Here is a 19,562-nt window from a genome sequence, read left to right as displayed (position 1 = left end):
TCCTGCAGTACTTTTTTAGTTAATAAAACATTCTCAAGTTACTAAACCTGAAGGGAAGTTTATTTACTTATACATGAGTAATTTCTGTCTTGCAAATGTGTAGCTACACATCAAACAGCTGCTTGGAGGAAGGGAGACGTTTTCAGCTTCCAATTTTAAAATAAGGATAAAAACTGACTGCTCTAAATCGCAAAAGAAGTGTGATTTAGACGTTCACAATCTGCCAAATATATATCACTCATCAGTGCCCCACCTTATCCAGAAATGTAACACCATCAGTTTGCCATCGGAGGCTTAATATATAGATGACCTGCTTTATATGATCTTGCTTCTTTTCAAAAATTAAAATCAGTAAAAATTAAAACAAACATTCTGACTGTACTATTGCTTTAGTTAAAAATTAGTTTTCCTGTTTTGATTCTGTAAAACTGATCCCATAGTGACCACAATTCAAGCTAGAGGTGTTAATGCGAGGTGATACTTTTACAGCAGTAACACCACAGCCTGCAAACAATGTCACTGTGTGAAGCAAATAATTCAAAACTTTTAATAGAATCAACTGCAGCTCTTGAACAGATGCACAATGTTGGCTTTTATAGTTAAAGCAAACTATACAAGGATCACAGTTATATCATTCATTTACATAACTTGTTTTGAAAAGAACATGACATACAGCAGGAGGAGCCTTGTGGTTTTTCTTGCTGTGGCATGTTTCTAGATCAGAAATGTGATGTGATTTTCATTTAGGTTTTATTTAATCAAACCACCCCTGCAGGTGTTTCGTATCTGGAAAGCATGTCAGCTCACTTTCATTTAAGTGTTCATTTTACATCCATGGAGCCATCACAGAGGTCTCCTTCTGTGCCTGCTGAGGAAACAAAAACACAGTGTCAGCACTTTAACAGACATTCTTTGTTGACAGATGTGTCTAATTATATATGTGCAGTACTTAAAGTATCTCTCATAGTTACATACAAAATGTAAACTTCATGCTATTATATGATAGTAATGCATCTCCTTTTAGTGATCTGTAATACTTCATCACCATACTGTCATATAATACATAATTATTATATTATATATCAGATTCTTTATGTTATGGCTCAGTGCCCAAAAATATATGTTGAGACTTTATACGTTGTTTTATATATGTTGATATATGTTGAGACTTTATATTTCTTTAGAAACCAGGAATCTGTTTACCTTGTTTAGCTCAGGGAAAAGCTCTTGAATGGCGATGTCCAGCAGCACATATGTCAACTGAGGAAGGGCAAAAGAGGAGTGAGGAGGAAAAGGATGAACACCAGTGATCTTGATACGCAAACAGCAAACACATTAAAACTAGGAGGGTACTCGAAGAGTGCAGACTTAAGCAAAGGCAAAAGTCCAGCAAGCGCAACCACTACATACTTTATGTTTTGATATATTTCCAAACTCTGAAAATTGTGCCAGTAATCTCCATAATCTTGCAGACAAACAAACCAAACAGAAAACATAACCTCCTTGGAAGAGGGAACAATACGCAAATGCTGAAAATTTGACTTTGCGAGCAAAGTATATTGTGGTTTGTGGTTAGTGTCACAAAGCTTTAAATCACCCGGGACACAATTGCTTGTGTCTTAACAAGCAACAGTACAACAGTAGTTAAGAACCAATATGCTCATTGTGTGTGTGCGTGTGTGGACCTGTTTGTTGAGAACTGGCTGTTGCAGTCCATCGAAGAGGAGTCGCACGCCCTCATACTTCGCCTCTTCTCCGATACATTTCCCCAGAAATTCTAAAGATGAGCAGCTTATGATTTTCTTGTGAATCCACTTGCTGTGACATCTGCATTGCATTTGTCTTCTTAAGTGGAAATGTCAGCAGTGATATGATGTAGAAAATACAAACACTGCCTGGAAGAACTGAATGCAATACCTGGAATGTATGTCATCATCTCCTCAAATGTCTTCTTCGCCCTCTTCTGCTTGTCTTGAGCTGAGCGGGGCGCACTGCTCTCACAGAAAACTGTATCTGGAAAGGAAAATAATATTTAAATCAATTAATCTTGTTAAATTAGCATGTTTAAAGGAATAGTTAATCATTCTGAGAAATGCAGTCTTAATTTTTCCCCCATATTTACCTCGGAGCAGGGTGATGAGCGAGACTAGCCGGTGCTCCTGGACCACCTGATTCAGTTTGCACTGAAGGTAGTAATCTGTGTAGGCTTCCAGTGTGTTCTTGAACAGGATTCTGCCACCCATCAGCAGGTGGTGCAGCCAGTCGGGGATGTGGAAAACAACTCGGCCTGACAACCATGAAGTCCCTTTTATCTTTTGCACGCATGATAATTTGCTGTAACTTCAAATGCGACTCTACCGACTCCAGAAGTATGCAGCCACCATAATAACAACAAATAATAATGATACATTTTAACTGATGGTTTAGAATGGATGACGCTTTTTGTTTTTTTGCCCAAGGACATTTAAAATAAGAGAATCAAACCATCAGAGCTGTTACCACTATCTCCTGACCTACAGCCATAAAAACAGCTTTTCCTCACTTTAATAATCCAAATACACAACTTCAATGGCCAACAAATTATAATGAATATGAAAAATAATAGGTTGTGATGAACAAATCACAATAAACAAACTCCAAAAGAACTGACTTACCCACATACATTAAGTAGTCATACAGCCCTTCAACATTGATCATCTCCATGAAGTAATTCTGATTGTGTCTCTTCTCCATCATCTCTGATCGGTTGGCGTTGTTTTTGAAGAGGTCGTTGAAAAGCTAGAAGAGAGGGACTTACATCAGACTGAAGCCTATTTCAAATCATAACACCACTATTCTGTTTCAACAGCCTTTTCTAATCTGAGTGACCGACAGAACTCTGCTCGAGTAAATATGCAATTTTCTTCAATCTAAAAGTGTATGACAGGAGGTTAATTGCATTCATTTCTACATTTGGAGGCAATGACACATTTGTTCCAAAGCTTTAGTTAGGTGGACATTTTATTAAATCAGCCAAAAGTGGGCTAAATTGTGTTCAAACAGGTTAGGACTTATGAAACATTTTATGATCTCACCTATTCAGCCTTTGGCAAATTTTCACATTAAATGCTCAAATCATTTTTTGGGGCCAGAATAGGTAAAAATATCACTGCATGTCAGAGCAGATAACACTTTTTGTGAACTATTTTAAATAGATAGGTCAAAATTGGTTGACCTAGAAACTGTATGCATTGACATGATTTTCCCCCACAATGTATAAATAGGACAGAATACCAAGTGCAAGATGTCTCAAGCAACAACTGGCTGAGACGTAGAAATGTCTCTCTTTACTTTTTTAAGGTCCAGTCTTTTATTTCAAGAGACAGCTGGACAATTTTAATACATTTCACAACAAGTGCAAACTGATCTTATTATGACAACATCTCTCTGCAGATGCAAATCATCACTTTGCTCTGGAGACCACACTGAAACATTAAAGTGTAAAGCTCGGTTGGTTGTTGGGTTTTTGGATCAGAAAGCTGCTTCTGGCAACTCTTCAGCGTGAGCAACTATTAAAAGAAATTTGAGCATCAAGGAGGACTCTAACTGTACTCTTAACACTTGTTGGTTTTCTGAAACAGAGAAAGAGAAGGCATGAACTTTGGAAGATGTAAAATTTAAATCCCCAACCTTTTTATCATTTTCTGAGGTGGGACTCAGGATAGTGAGCTCAGGGCGGCTGGGTTTGGGTTTGGGAGATTCACAAGAGTTGAAGAACGACTGGATGAAAGGCTCCAAATGTTGCCCTTTCTGACAGAAAAAGCACAGGACACAATGTGCATAAGTCACAATGACAGTATGATTTCTCTCAAAGATTTATTTGTCATATAAAATTGTTTGAAGGACTGGTAAGGACTTAAGAAATACACAAACTTAAATTTGCTGTGATGTGACACACACACAGACACACACACACAGACATCACTAAGACTGCATGTCTTACCTCTTTTATCAGTTTGCTGGGAACAGACTTAATGATTTTCCCTGTGAAACATAAATACTTTATCTCAGTGATTTATGGGTCTGTCACATTTTTGCCTCTGAAACACAAAAATCTTTTCACTGCAAGCCAAGGTCAGGCTGTTCAAACATTTTCACACTGTGTTTGGCATGCTCTGCTTTTCAAACATAATCCATCTCGCTGGTCTTGTCACAGTCATACTGTACCCAGGTTCACGTCAGGTAACATCTTGTCCAGGAACTGGGACTCCATACTATGAGGGGACAGGAAGTCAGCGAGGAGCTGACTGTTGCTCAGCTCTGGATGCTGCAGGAGTCTCTGTAAAGAAAACACACGTAATTATACTCTGCATATAAAAAATAAAAGTTAGAGAAAAAACTGTAAAGAAACAATAATAAAAAACACTTTTTTTCTCTTTACTGTTATTTCTTTTTAAATTTCACTTTTATTGTTTTTCGTATGATTTCATTTTGTTATATCATTGTATTATTTCAATTAGAATTTTATTATTATTATAAAATTTTTGTTTGTTTTCTTATTCAATTTTTTATTTTTTAAATTGATTAAATGTCTTAAGCAAATTGATGATCATTATCATTATCATCATCATGGTTATTATTATTTTTACATCACTTATTTTTTATTTAAATAATCATTTTCAATTTAAGAAATGTCTAAATGAAATTTATTATGTTATTTTATTCATTTTTCTTTTTTTTTATGTTGGGATTATGGGGTTCTTCCTTTCTACAAAGTAACTACTGTAAGGCATTATAATTTAAAAAATTAAACAAATTTTAAAAAGGTAAATATACTCTGTTGTAATTTGTGTTCTTCCCATGGAAGAAGTGGTGGCCTTGAATTAGTGCTGTGTCTTGTAAATAGATTAGACATTAGGAGCAACACTGAGTAAAAGCAGCTACAGTATGTTACTCAGGTTGCCATGTTGATTCACTGAATTACAGATGTTTTACTCATTTTGTAAAGAAACCAACTGTAGACCATACATGTGGTTTTGTCTGTTTTGTAGCTTATCAACAGTGCTGATCATTTTCCGCAAAAATTGTGACTTTTAAATTCATTTCCCTCCTTTAAAGTAACATTTTCTGCCCATTGATATTATCAGGTTGTAAAAATCAACATGCAGAGTCTCATCTGGGATCGGTAATCCATCAGAGTTGATTGTTTGACTGCTTTTTAGCCGTGCTAGCAGCATGGCTCTGGCGACAGCAATGTGGATCAGTCAGTTTCAACAACTACTGGATGAATTGACATAAAATTTTGTACAGACATTCATGTCCCCTCAGGATGATGTATAATTACTTTGGCAGCACAATTTTTTTTTATCACAGGACACCTTACAATCAAGTCTACACTGTTTTTTTCAAAAGCTATCATGACAGCCAAATCAATAAATAAATAAGACAGATCATTTTTCTCCATACAGTGATTTAATCTGTCCTGACATTTGTTCTTCACAATGTAATCATGATCATTTTAAAAAGGTTATTGTCCGAAACTTGATCTGGTGTGCTGATGGAACAAAAGCTCCCAAACTAAGATCGTTCAAGTGCAGCCTGTTACAGCCAGATGCATTGAGTGAAAAGATCTGTCTGGAGCACTGTGTGTGTGTGTGTGTGTGTGTGTGTGTGTGTCTCTGTGTCTGTGTGTGTCTGTGCATGTGAGTATGTGTGTGTGTGTATGTGCACTGTGTAAAAAGTGAAAATAGGAAAAATTACAGAGGTGAATCCACATTTAACCTCTACTGTTTCAGTGTCATTTCAGACACCAAGTACTGTAACAGCAAAATTTCATTCTGATCAAAATACTTGACTTATGGTGCAACTTTCTATTTATATATACAGAAGACTTGGGCCTTTTTTCACATATAAATTGACCAGTATTTAGGGGGAAAGTGGCACATGTACAGATATGACTCATGTATTTACTTGACAATTATACCTTCATCAAACAGAGATTTCAGTCGTATCTCTCTGCATCTCTCTGCACATAATCAGAGGTTTGTTGTGAAATTCTGGCTAATCGCCAAATCCAACAATTTGTTTTGAGTATGCACATCTAAAAAAATTCTGTGGCAAACACTTAAGTGTCACATGTTCTCAGATATTTACCTGAAGGTATTCCTGGAACTCCTCCCGCTTCGATGTGAGAAACTCGTAGTTCTTGGGACCGATGATTCTCTTTGAAGGCAACTGTGCATCTGGAAATGAGCCTACAAAAATATACATAAAAATAAAATAATTATAAGAACATCACTTATTTTCGATGAACAGGAAACTAACAGTTGTACAGTTTCCAACACAACTTCGGAAATTATGCAACAGGGCCATTAAACTTATGACATGGTCCCTGAAATTAAGGGTCACTTGAAAGTAACGTTCTGTAAACCTCTGGAATCCGTGAGACCATTTTGGTGGGAAATTCTTTCCATATGACAATGAATGAAAAAAGGACCGTGCACAGGGCATGTGACGCAAATAGAAACCTTACCATGAAACTCAGTGAGCTTTGATTCAAGGACGTAGAACTCCAGATATCTTCTGTACACAGACCAGTGCTCAGTCTCATGTCCCACTGCACACAAACACAAACAGGGAAAACATGCAGTAAGATTAATAAGTCAGACAAGCAGTGAGAGGTAAATGCTGTTGTTACTCATATTTCACAGTTATATGTTGATTTTTGTCGATTTGTTTGAGCAAAAATTGACTGTATTTAGCACCTGAATGTCACGTGGGGCAGATCTACTTCTTGTTGTTGTGTTGTTGTGATGTTCTTTGCTGATACCCATTTCTGAGTGTTTTTTATTTTAAATGTTTCATTGTGTACAGACTGCCAAAGCAAATGAAGAATTAATCTGAATTCATATATTGGCAATGAATTGCTCTTGTCTGTTATATCCCTACATTTTCCATTAAGAGAATAGTTAGATATTTTGGAAAGCATGTCCATTTGATATCTTGGTGACTGAAGACAGGATTGATACCACTCTTATGTCTGTACATTAAATATGAAGTTCTAGCTGGCAGAGTGGTGGCGTAGGTTATCATACAGACAGGAAATAGAGGGAAAAAGTTAGCCTGGCACTGTCCAAAAAAACAAAACAAAACAAAAAACCCTAGCTTCCAGAACCTCTAAAGCTCTCTAATAAGCAACAACAAGCAACTTTTACTGCTGTTTGTACTCCTCCTTAAAATAAAAATAATAATAATAATAATAATACAAAAATAAAAGGTAGCATATATATGATATTCAGAGTTATATAAAATCATCAAGAAAGTTTTTTTCAACTGATTTTTTATTCATTTGTGTGTGTGCATGTGTGGAGGGTTTGACATGCAGCAAAGGGCTGCAGGCTTAAAATGAACCCAGGCCGCTGCAAAGGACTCACCCTATATGGGATGAACTCTCTACCCCCCTGCCCCCCCCTCCCAACTTGGCCTTTAAAACCCAGTAAATCACTTTTGTATCTTAGTAATACATGAATATTTGCTTTAGACATTTATGTTAAAAACCAGTTTACTGTATTATCACACATTCTTACTCTGAATGCAAAACTGTGTCCTACAGAAGAGGATGCCACAGCTCACCCTAAGACATCTTGCAGCAGAGCAGAGTGAGTCCTCTCAGGTGACACTAAGTAAAACAGAAAGACCAGGCTGCAAAGCCTCACCTGCTTTCCGGTCGTTGCGCTCTACATCAATACAAAACACAGGAATCCTCTCCCTCTTCACATCATCGTCATAGAAATCAATGTAGGGGATGGTGATGTTCCAGGCTGAGAGGTTTCGGGGGGTGCTGGGGGTGGAGGCTGCCTCCATGGGGGAGTCATCCTCCAGCACCATCATGGCTTCCTCCACCTTGAATGGAGGGAAGTGAGAGACGTTAAGGTTAAGCATCCGTCTTCCAAAAAAAAGTCATTGTCAAACAAAGTATATGCCTTTACACTGAATACAAGGAAGTAGGAGAAATTAAAGAAACAGAGGTCATTATATCTGAACATATGGCTGATTTTCCTTGAGACAATATTTATAAAATAGTCCCGATCAATTTTAAACAGAAACGCCAGAGCATTCCTAAAATAGAGCAAAACCTGTTTTTTTTGGGGGGGGGGGCTACACATAGTCAGAGAGCAGTTCTTCAGAACAGCAGAACCACTTTCCATAATCATGCAAACATCTTCAATCCAGACAGCATTGATGTAAGACCAAATCCTGTGATATTATCAAAACGGAAAACTCTTGAGTTAACACATGGGAAGCACATTTGGTGAACAGTTTGGTTTTCCTTTCTTTGCTTGCTAGTGCCACCAAGTGGCAACTACAATGATAATGCAAAAGAGTGCTTCAGTTTGAATTTGACTTTTTTTTACTTTTCGTAACTGTTATTTTGAAGTTTTAATTTAATATTAACATGAGTCTAAGACGTCAGTAAGACTAAGGAACACACCCACCACAGTTTGATTTGTGTTTAAATCTAGACTCTACAGTAGGGACACTGTAGGGCCCCTTTTGAAAAATGACAGGACAGGGGCCAATTGAAAAATATTTTTTGCCCTCAACATTGGCTGCTCTCAATACTCTTTGCCAAGAGGAAAATCCAGTTGCAGCAGCCTCACACAGGTCAAGTGAAAACTAGCGCATTTCAAGGATTTTAGGACATTCTGGGCTTAGGCTGGACCTCTGTTTAGGGTCCTCCTCTGGCACTTTTTTTATGAACTATTTTTATGTTTCTATGAAGCTCTATTGTTGATTTTTTTTAATGCCATGTGGCACCTTATTTACATTCAAAGTACAAAAAAATCCCATTGTGAATCAATTTATTGTCATTATGAATTAGAAATTGGAACGGTAAACCATGTTTTCGAGGGCAAGATTAAGACTGCACGCATATATTGAGTATCATAGCTCTAAGGAAAACTATTGCCCTTGGTTTGTTTATTACTTGTTTTCCTTTATATGTTTGCTGTTTGTATGAACCTGCTGGTTTTGTTTACGTTTGGTAAAGCTAAAAAATTGAGAAATAAAATACTTGTCAAACAAAGAGCACTATCATCCTATTTGCATTATAACAAACACTTTAAATCATCTAAAAATTAGTATTTGTGATATTTTTAGCTCAGCCTCACCATATCGTCCTCTCCCTCCACCAGCCCGTAGGATGGCAGCATGGCTCCCTCCATGGTTGTGCTCTTGAACACACCTTTGATCTTACTGCCAATGCGGCTGATCCCAAAGGACTCGCCCCTCTTTGACGTGTTCCTGCAGGCCAAACAGGGAGGTTATTAAAGAATGCACACTGGAGGAGATGCGCATGGCTTCAGCAAAGCGCATGCAGCTTGAGAGAAGTGACAGGGAAGGAACCGCAGAGGACAGGAGGGGGGAGCAAAGAGCAGCGTACTGCATCGGTATCGTGACTGTACAATGGGGAGAAAAAAAGCTAAGGTAGCCAAATCCAAAGCCAAAATGTCGCTTCACAGCCATCTCACAATGAAATGCCTGGTTTGTTGCTAAAGCGCTGCGGGGCCAAAAGCAAGCACAACACACAGCAGTGATTTCATGAACAGATGTCAACAGATTTTAATAATCGCAAAAATATAGTTTGATCAGTTACAAGTCAACCAGAAAGGGCAAACCGCATCTCAGGTGCTCTGTTTGAGTACCTGTTAGATTAAGTGAAATAAAACTCACCATATGACACATGGTGATATACCCAATACACGAGTAACTGAACATTGAAAAGTCACTGCAAAAACAACAGACGAGTCTTCAGCCTAAACAACACAACACAGTTAGAGGAAAGACACATGACAAATAAAAACAGGATCCCATGCATCGGTCCCACCATGCAGGCGTCTGGCTGGGACTGGGGTCACGTAGGGGAAAGTGGACAGCATGACATCACACTGAGCGACCTGTGACACACAGATGGACCCTGACTTACTTGGGTGATGAGTGGCGGTGGGATAGAGAGCCGTATGGGAAAGTTGTGAACGTGGACTGGGCATGGAGGGAGTTAAAAGATGCAGGTGAAGAGCTGCCAGAGGCGGTGAACAGTGAGGATGGGGACTCGGGGCTCCAGTCCCAGGAACTATAAGCAGAACAGGGTCACGTCCCCGCGGGCAAGAGGAGGGACAGGGCCGTGGATCATACCGGGGCAGGCAGTGTTGTGGTTACAGAATCAGAGTGGACATACAGTCACAGACACAGCACGGTGGTGGCAATACATAATATGGAGTAACAGGCAGACAGACGGGCAGAGTGGAAGGGGGGTTACTGAACTGCAGACATGGAGGGAGTTGAGGCTCGTAGTTGGTCAGCGTTGACAAATGGAGTGCCACTGAGAGCCATTATCTGCTATCTCATCTATCTCCTCTAAGTGGCATAATTCATGCTGCTTAATAAACTGCCTTCATAACAAGACTGAAACATAAAATCAACCAGCATCCCTTTTGAAGTTCCCCTAATATTTAGTTTCAACCCAGTAGCCAGAATGAATGTTGTTACTGAATGTTTCTGCAAACCATGGACGCCACGCCATCCACCATCCTTTTATTCTCGTGTTGAGGAACTTAGCTCATATATATGTAATCTGAAACCTAAAAATGTAACATATCCGTGGTTTACAGAATTGCACAATGCCAACATTTTATTCTGGTAACTGGGCTATTAATTATATCATTTTGGAAGTGAGCAAACCTATGTTTGAAAACTTTAGCAAGCAAATCCCTACAAATAAAGCCTACAACTTCCGCATCTTAGATTTTATATTGCATGTGTTCAGCAGCATAATTTTTGATTGGGTTGATTAACATATGATTATGATGACTCATGCTATGATTAACATGATTAGCTGATTATGGTCACTTTTCTCAATCTTCTCTCTTTTGCATTTAACAGCACAGACGCCAAATAAAACACTTATTTATGGGTGAAATTAGATTACCAATAAAATTATATATCATTATCGTATTATCGTCTAGTGCTCATTGAACTGAAGCCCTGATTGCAGTGGGCCCAGACCGCAGTGAATTTGTTAAAAAGGCAGCACATGTTTCACTGTAGACCAGTCAGGCAAAAATGAAGTGTCATTTGTATCTTGCGTGCAGCAGCACTGCTCAGCCAGCCACTGTTTTGATCAGCACATTAATGCCTTATACTCACCGAATGTCATCCAAACTGAGGCTATTTCTGGAACAATATGCACAAGGAGTTAGTGGCAGGGCCCCGTGGCCACATACACACCACACCCCATGATAGAAACATGAAAATGGATCCCTGAGCTCAGGTCACTTAAAGATTTATTATACTGCAAAGTAAAAAACTATTTTTATTGCTGATTTGTAGCTTATTTTAGGCTGCATCATAAATCAAACTTTACTTATATAGCACCTTTTAACCAAATCAAATGCACTTCAGGATGTTTCTCAAGCAATTGAAGAAAAAATATAGAATGTTAGAAACAGCAAAAAAGTAGGATAAATCATACTGATAGCAATAGAATAAATAATAAAACCACAAAAATTAAAAAGCACCACATAAACGCTTGACTAAAAAGATGGGTTTTTACTAAAAATGTCAATATTTTCAGCTCCTCTCAGATCCTCTGGCAGGCTGTTACAGTGGCTTGGGGCGTAATGGCTGAGAGCAGCATTGCCAAATGTTTTTGTTCTGCTTTGTGGAACAGCTCAAAGAGAAGAATCAGAGGATCTGAGGGGCCGTCCTGGTTCATAAACCAAAGCATTTCTGATCAAAAGACAAAACTTAAAATGAATTCACATTCATATTTGATGCAGTTGGCACATAGTATACCCTGCCTTCATGGTGCAGTGGCTACTGGGATACAGAAAGTTGTTAAGATTAAAAAAAGTTTGATAAATTATCACTGAAATTCAGATGCATTTAACGAGTTTTGGTCAATTTTTTGCCTAAAAAATAAATTCGGCACTGTGTTTTAAGCGACTTTTCCATTTTGTCAAATACTAACGGATTAATCCATTTACCTGTCATCATTATTGTCAAGCTTATACATAAACACAAAAAAAGGTTAAGGGCAACCTACCTGCTCATCCTGGAGTTCCTGGCAGGGGACTCTGCCCCTCTGAGAAGCTGGCGAAAGTACTGGAAAACAACATGAAAAGAGCAAATGAAGGTTTGTAAATTTCACCTCAATCAAACATGGTATATGCAAATTCTGTGACAGTATACAGGCAACATTTAAGAAATGTGCTGCTGTATGTATCGAGTGATCTCTTTGTGCCTTGATAAAAATCATGACTACACTATTTATTTTGGAGCAGGAACAGGAGTGGCCAAAAACATCAAATAATAATTTTATTTTTCCAGACACACTATTCATGCAGGGCAGTGGCCTGCTGTGGACAATGGCTGAGCTCTGGTCCGCCCAGCTGTATTCAATGAAACAGCCTCTGAGGGGTGAAATTCGGCTTGGCAGCTTGGCATAATTCCAGTGACGGCTCATTGGCCAGTTGCGCGTCTGGTATTGATGACACGGCCGATAGTGGTTGGTGGCCGAGAGATCGGAAGAGGGTAGTGCAAGAGAGTCAGTGGATTCCAAATCAACTCTAATTCTAGCATTTGGCAGATATAGTTTTGTTTAATCCGACACAAACAGAATTCAAATGGTAGAAGATATTAACATTCAATCTGGGCTTAAACAACCATATTTAGAGATCAGAGGGTGACAGACAGATGCAATACAGCTATGAAGGAGGGAATTCATTAATTGTGTTGGGCCTTAGGCATGTGTTGTCAAGTTGGGTGACAGTGAGTTGAGTGATTTATTTTGTTGTGTAGACGCTAACCTCATCACTGTGACAGAACATGGGGGTGAAAACATTCTCCAGCAAGGACAGGACGTGCTCATAGGCTTCAAACAAACACCTCATGGTCTGCAGTTTCACCACCTCTGCATACGGACCCTCTGCAACTGGGACATTTAACAAAAAATACACACATTTTAAAATTAAACTGGTACAAACTTGACCAATAAGCCCTTCTGTGAGAAACTGCAATTCCAGTGATTGACATACTGTTTCGTATTTCTTCCACTATAAAGGGGTCGAAGCGGATCTTGTCGACGCTCTCGTCCAAACAGTACGTCTCATAGATCTTCTTTACCTCCTCATGCAGCATCATCTTTTCTGTGTCAGACAGCTCTGGGCACAGTATCTTGTCGTTGAATTCCTCTGAGAAGTTAAAAGAGTCAGACAGCTCAGCCTCATTGTGTAAGGACGTTTAAGAATGCATCACTGTGGCATCCAAGAGCGTCAAGATTAGGGACAGTCTTTAGGGAGTTTTGCTGATGCTTTCAGACAGACTCTGTGTGGCCATAAGGTGGCAGAAGGGCTAGAGTAGAGTTACCTCTATTAAAGGGAGAGATGAGATTTTTGACGTGGGGTTGTATGAGATGTTTATCTGTAGTCAGTGTATAACCTACATTTGATGGTAGTCAACACAGCCCCAGTATGGAGAGACAGACAGGAGTACCACCACGGAGGCTTAACAATGTACTGCTGTGGAGGAGGGCAGCATCAAATCGTATTTTAGCCAAGTGAAGAAAATAGCATCAGTTTAAGCATAAGCTGTATTTAGAATATTTTCACTGCTTTGCCTTGCCGTCAGACGGTGATTTCCGAAGGGGAACTAAAGCCATTACATCAGTCTATTCTCTCTTCAAAGCCACCAGACTCCTTTGACAAAAACAGTGATTTTACCTCGAGGAACAGGGGAGTTGCTGGTCAACTGCTGCCTGGATTGGTTAGTTTGTTTGTGTTCTTTGGGTAACTTTGGTGTCTTAAAGGGATTTTGGATTCTCCAAGGTCGCACAATGACACAAACAAACTAAGTGGTCATGGCAGAGGTAGTCCAGCCGCTCCGTATTATGTCCGTAAATGGTAAAAAATAGTAAAGTAATGGTAAAAATAGTAAAAATGCAGTGATCTAAAATACATTTTCCTGCTGCCTTCATCTACATTAGTACATTAGCTTCCATTGCAATACTCCTGCCTGCTTCTCCAAACTCTAAGCATACCGACCGCCATCTACTGTAGGTAATACACTGACTGTGCACAAGTACCTCGTAAAACACCACCCCAGAAAGTCCCAGCTGTCTCTTTAAAGTTCTTTGCTATACAGTTGATTGTTGACATTACAATTACTACAAATCGCAAGTTATTAAACCAAAAAGGAGAAACAGAATATTTACAGTACCCAAATCATATACCTTATTTAGAGTCTAAAATTTAGAATTTAAAACCTGAATTTCAAGTTATTTCTGTACCAGTGGTGGTGGCTTGACTGTCTGATAGGCTAGCTAGGTTACTCTATGCAAGGAGGAGTATCTTTTGAAACCACCTGAAAGGTTTGGGACATGCTTACCGACCGCAAGGCAGAACTGGAGAACATGGACGGCTCCTTCTTGCTTCAGGAAGTTCATGAAACGGAAGAGAAGGTCTTGCTGTTCTCTGATTTCCTTCAACTCCAGCTTCAGCACCTGCGGAGAGAGAACAGAAGTGAAAGAACGAACAGAAATCATAGTTAACAAAGGTAGCATGCATTTAACAGTTCAAAATTAGGTTCTTCCAACTTCTTGTTAAGCGCGGTGACACTTAATACCCTGAGCTAAAACACACTGACTCTGCATATTGTGATAAAAGCATACACTAGATATTATTACATACAGCATCTGGTGGCTTGTTGGGAAGGTGGTACTCGTTTTTATTTAAGGAAACACTCACAGAGGGTTTTTTGTTGCGAACATCTGAGTACTTTTGCAGGAAAGGAACCAAATTTGAAGTGGGCTCTGTGGCTTCTTCGGGCTGGAAGGGCAAAAGCAGATGGAAAACATGTTTATCTTAATCGCCCATAAATAATATGCACTCTGCAGCTTTATTCTTAAATACACAGAATGCAAATGGAACTGCCTATGCACAAGCACATATGATCAAAGTTCAGCATATACTTACAGGGGAGTTGTCGATGAATATTAATAGTAAATGATTGACTGTGTCCTGAAATAAAAGAAAACAGAACCACACAAGTTCATAAAACTCATGTCGAACACTGTAAGATGTTCTTAAAGAGACACATCTGACAAACTGTAGCAGCTTTTGTGACAAGTGTTTTGGATTCAGAAAATTGCCCCTTAATGTGTCTACACTCACAGGATCAGCCAAGTAGTCCATTGAAGGAAGGAAGACAGAACCAGCCAAGACTTCTCTTATCAGGAGAGTAAGAGATCTGAGAGGAGTGACGAGATAAGGCAGCAGGAAATAAGAAATAAGAGTGAGTGAAGAAAGATCCTTATCTACTTTTGTATGGTGTCAGTGCTGTCAGACTTTCTCCTTGGGGGACAATAAAGTGATTCTGTGATGATCTGTGATATGATGCTGCACTTTGTCGAATATATAGAGGCACTGCCGTTATTGCCACAGCGCTGAGTTACCTGCAGTCCATAGCCTTGGGTGGAAGGATGTAGGGGAAGAGCATCTCAGTCAGCTTCCTGAGATAAAGGAGCTCATCTCTGCGACTGCGAAGGGCTACATGGAGGTCAGGACCGTATTCATCCAGGGCAGCTTGTTGAAGAAACTCTGCATTCTTTACTACAGATTAGAGAAAAAGTGTTTGCTGTTTGCTTTATATAGTGCGCACAAAGAAAAGACGATGCACAGTGGGTGATGCATATCAGCAATACCTTTCTGTCTTGCTTTGCTTATTATTTCAATGTGCTTCATGGAAACTTTCAGAAGCTTTTGAGTGATGAGGGATGCCACGTCCACCTGAGGGGAAAAAATTTGATTAAAACTAATTCATGTTCAGTCAATCAGCATGCCAACATTTCCATACAGTTATTTACTTATTTATTACCTTCTGGGTTCGGCGGACCAACACAGCTGCAAAGAAGCGCAAAGTCACTCTCAGCTCATCAACAAACGCCTCATCGTCCGTGATGTCTCTGAAAAGAAACACCATACAGTCACATCTCTTACCACATATAACATATTATATGACCTCACTTTGTACAACCTCAATTCCAAAAGAGGTGAGACATCATGTAAAATGTACATACAAACTGAATGAAGCAATTTGCAAATACGTTTCAAGATACAATGGGGGAAAATGGGCATTCAAAACATCAACATTTTTTAAATAAACTCATTCCCGATATAGTTTTTCACATGACGTTTAGACCAGACATTGGATTAATTCAACAAAACTTCACTGATGAAGACATCGTAACATTTCAAACATAAAAATTATGTGCAATGACGTGGAATGACATAGGAAAAAAGTACTGAATGTGCTAAATTTATTTAATATTTAGCTAACACTCACAGTGTTAAAATAAGATTCTTTCACACAGAGGTTCTTAAAATCTTGACGATTTGGGGGGGTTGCTTGTTAATCTTGAGAAAGAAATTTCACTTTCAAAACTTCAGTTATTAGTGTCCTCAGTTCCCAAACACTTATTGAGCATTTTTAAAAAATGGTGATGCATTCCCACTGACCCTAATTTTTTTTAATGTGTGTTTTAAAGGCATCAAATTTAGAATGAGTGTAGATTTACAAAAAAGAAAATAAAGTTTTTCAGTTTGAACATTAGATATCTTGTCTTTGTATTGGATTTAGGTTTCACACGGTGTCCCAAACATTTTTGTAATCAGAGCTGTATTATAAAACGCAAAAAAAAAATTACAGAAAATGGCTTACCTATACCAGGGATACACAAAATTTTCCAGGACCAGCTCCAGAATCTAGACAAAAATAAATAAAACAGAACTGGGCTATGAGATCATTTGGTCTATCTATATAACGTTTAAAATACAGTATATTTAATCCATGCACATTTTACCTCTGAGAGGGAAGCATCCACCTTAGAGGGAACTTTCAGATCAAGCCATGGTTGATAGTTTTCCAGTAATAAAGTCGGTCTATCATTTAATAATAATATAAAAAAAAGATTATATATACACATCATATCACAGAGAAAATACCATAAGAATCCTTTCTGGCCACTAGAGGGCAGTGTAACATCTTCGATAACTTGATACACAACAGTGAATCACTGAGCACATTGAATGCATACTGACAAACCCAGAACACTAAGATTAAGGCAGTATTAAATATAGTTTCTCTTCAGTTAATCCAGATGACTCTTTTCTCCAGTTTAACTTATTGTGTGCTGCCAAATGCATCACTTAGTTTGATTTTTAACCTGTCTTTGACTAGCTAAATAAACCCAGAATATGCAGTAGCATGGTAATACACAGTCATGGAAATATCTACGTCTATGGAGTGCCCTCTTGTGTCTAGTTTACCTTATCAGCATAACTACTGTAAACACATATTATATGATAAGGTCATGACACAATACACTACATTCATGTCCTCAGCAACCACTACACCACAGCGTAACCAGGTTTCTCACCTGTGCCTTTTGCATTTGATTTTTCCACAAACTGCACAGCTGTGTCCCAGTGGAAACAGCTCCTGTTGGTATGACTGCAAGAGAAAGTTAACATATGGTGGATAAACAACTTCTACCCATCATTCACAGCAGCTGCAGAGGTGCCTTCATTATATTCCTTTATCATAAGGGATTTTCTGTCTAGTCAATTAAATATCAATCCATGCAGCCATTTTAAAATTAATAAACTTTGGTTTTTTTTAATGGAAAAAGCATCAAAGGACACAACAATAATTGGTATGACCAAAGCACAGTGTCACAATACTGTGAAATGGTCTTCTGTCATCATCAGACATCTCTATTCAGTAAATCTGTCTGTCTGAGGTACCTTGGTTTTTGGTTTGATGGAGACTAGGACATTAGGCAGCAGAGATTCAGGCCCCAAAGAGCAGTAAAACGTGACAACTCCAGCCAGGAACGACCAAAACACCATCATAATGTGAATGTATCTGTCAGAATAGAAGAAATATATGGCCATTAACTGAGTAAAATATCCTAGCATAAAAACAGAATCGATGTCATATATGGAGTGGCACTGATGTAGTACTTACCTGTTTAAAAGCACAGTGGACAGCAGCAGGACCAGCAGCAGAAAGCAGAATACTGGATACTGCCGGCCCAGCTCTCTGAAGCGCCCTAACTTAACTGTGCGTCTTATTTTCTGCAGACAAACCCTGATGCATCCCATCTTGGTCGCTTTAGGGAACTTGTTTACATGCAGGCTATTGAATATTACTGTAAAATAAAGGAGGAGCGACAGTCAAAGAATAAACAAGGGCGTGCAGCGGCGACAAATAACAGCTTCGCTTAAAATTGTGTAATTTATGCTGTTTCTTTACATATCAAGCACGTTGTTGTGATTTAATTTATGACTCAAGCACTTACTGCAAGTGTACGGTGGATGTTAAGGGCCATTTTTCAGTGTAGTCCATCTGCGACACCATCATGAATTTGCAGAATAATTGCGCAGGTTGTCTGTTTATGGGATCAGCGTAGGAAAGGCGAGACAGTCGTGCACAGCTGTAAACCACAGCAGGATTAGAGGTAATTACACAGCATGATCTGTGTATAGGCTGTCCTTAAACTCCGATGCTGTTTGGCTAATGGCTGCGGTGCTCGGGCTGTCATTTCTGGCCATTGAGGAGCAGCGGGTTGGTGCTGCCTGTGTTGTCAGCGCCGTGATGTCACCTCCGCTGCGCTCACAGCAGCTGCTCCTAGTACACTGGCCACTGTAGTTTTCAGACAAAAACAAGTATAAAAGCTACATATTACCTAAATAAATACACAGATATACAACGAGGTGTCCCAATTTTAGAGGCGAGGTCGAGGTGGGAGTGGTGTACCTCTATTATGTTGATTTTTATGAAACATTTTCTTAAATAAGTGGGTCAGCGTTAATATAACGGAATGATTAATAACTTACCATGACAACTCACCCTCAAAAAAACTACAAAAAGCTGAATTCCACGTGTACACAGTCGTGGTTAACCGCCAATTAGCTAGCGTTTGCTAACTCTTAGCTGATTAGTTCCGCTGTAGCAGCTGCAGCAGCGCTGTTGCTATGGTTACCAGTGTTGCTAGTGCGCTCGTGCAGTTAAAATTGTCCAGATAAACAATTTTAGCGACAATTAATTAAGTAATTATTTGTAAATTATTTAAAAATAAATAATAGTAATTATATTTATTTAAAAACAAACAAAAAATATTTTTAAAAAATAAAAAAAAAATAAAAGGAAAGACTATCGAAATAGTTGGCAACACGTTTTCTCAGTTGACTTTGTAATTAACAATTCATTTCAGATGTAGCTGCATAAACTGCGGTAATTTATAACAAAACGTATTTGACAATTTTGTCTCATGTTTTTATGCAAATATCTTAATATGTAACTAAAGCTGTCAGATAAATGTCATGAAGTTAAAAGTACAATATCCCCCTCTTAAATGTAGCGGAAAAAGAAAAATATATAATATAAAAGGAAATATTCAAGTAGCTGAAAGGTGTACTTAGTTGCAGTGCTTGAGTAAATTTACTTTGTTATATTCCAACACTGAA

The 19,562-nt window shown here is 38.7% G+C and overlaps 1 protein-coding gene across 6 annotated transcripts; it reads right to left on the bottom strand.

Annotated features, from left to right (window-relative positions):
- Positions 1-533: 533 nt before the first annotated feature.
- On the bottom strand, positions 534-19,027 carry LOC121953427 (sorting nexin-14-like). 6 transcript variants are annotated; one of them, XM_042500514.1, is made up of 32 exons: positions 18,933-19,027; positions 18,395-18,738; positions 18,061-18,244; positions 17,838-17,958; positions 17,471-17,544; positions 16,895-16,973; positions 16,753-16,796; positions 15,910-15,997; positions 15,737-15,821; positions 15,488-15,644; positions 15,207-15,282; positions 15,009-15,053; positions 14,781-14,861; positions 14,422-14,536; positions 13,074-13,229; positions 12,846-12,970; positions 12,083-12,141; positions 11,185-11,211; positions 9,965-10,111; positions 9,150-9,282; positions 7,695-7,881; positions 6,512-6,595; positions 6,133-6,233; positions 4,207-4,318; positions 3,983-4,023; positions 3,670-3,789; positions 2,655-2,778; positions 2,123-2,287; positions 1,918-2,013; positions 1,686-1,777; positions 1,204-1,260; positions 534-865 (listed from the first exon to the last, which is right to left on the bottom strand). In XM_042500514.1, exons 3-32 carry the CDS (start codon positions 18,195-18,197, stop codon positions 827-829), a joined length of 2,967 nt encoding a protein of 988 aa, XP_042356448.1. In that variant the 5' UTR covers positions 18,198-18,244; positions 18,395-18,738; positions 18,933-19,027; the 3' UTR covers positions 534-826. The 6 variants fall into 6 exon arrangements, with proteins under 6 accessions (XP_042356448.1, XP_042356447.1, XP_042356450.1 ...); XM_042500513.1 differs by having other exon boundaries at positions 534-868; positions 18,933-19,026; XM_042500516.1 differs by lacking the exon at positions 9,965-10,111 and having other exon boundaries at positions 534-868; positions 18,933-19,026.
- Between the last annotated feature and the right edge of the window lie 535 nt (positions 19,028-19,562).

The sequence above is a fragment of the Plectropomus leopardus genome, chromosome 14 (assembly GCF_008729295.1).
Source record: "Plectropomus leopardus isolate mb chromosome 14, YSFRI_Pleo_2.0, whole genome shotgun sequence".
NCBI classification, from domain to species: domain Eukaryota; kingdom Metazoa; phylum Chordata; class Actinopteri; order Perciformes; family Serranidae; genus Plectropomus; species Plectropomus leopardus.
The sequence above is the reverse complement of the archived record's forward strand: the minus strand, read 5'-3'. Positions and strand labels throughout refer to the sequence as shown.

Coding starts and splice junctions, on each gene's coding strand:
- LOC121953427 (XM_042500513.1), bottom strand. CDS start 18,197: ATGGGATGCATCAGGGTTTGTCTGCAGAAAATAAGACGCACAGTTAAG. Junction 13,230..14,421: donor CCAGTTCTGCCTTGCGGTCG/GTAAGCATGTCC, acceptor TTAACTTCTCAG/AGGAATTCAACGACAAGATA. Junction 2,014..2,122: donor GCTCATCACCCTGCTCCGAG/GTAAATATGGGG, acceptor TTTCCTTTCCAG/ATACAGTTTTCTGTGAGAGC.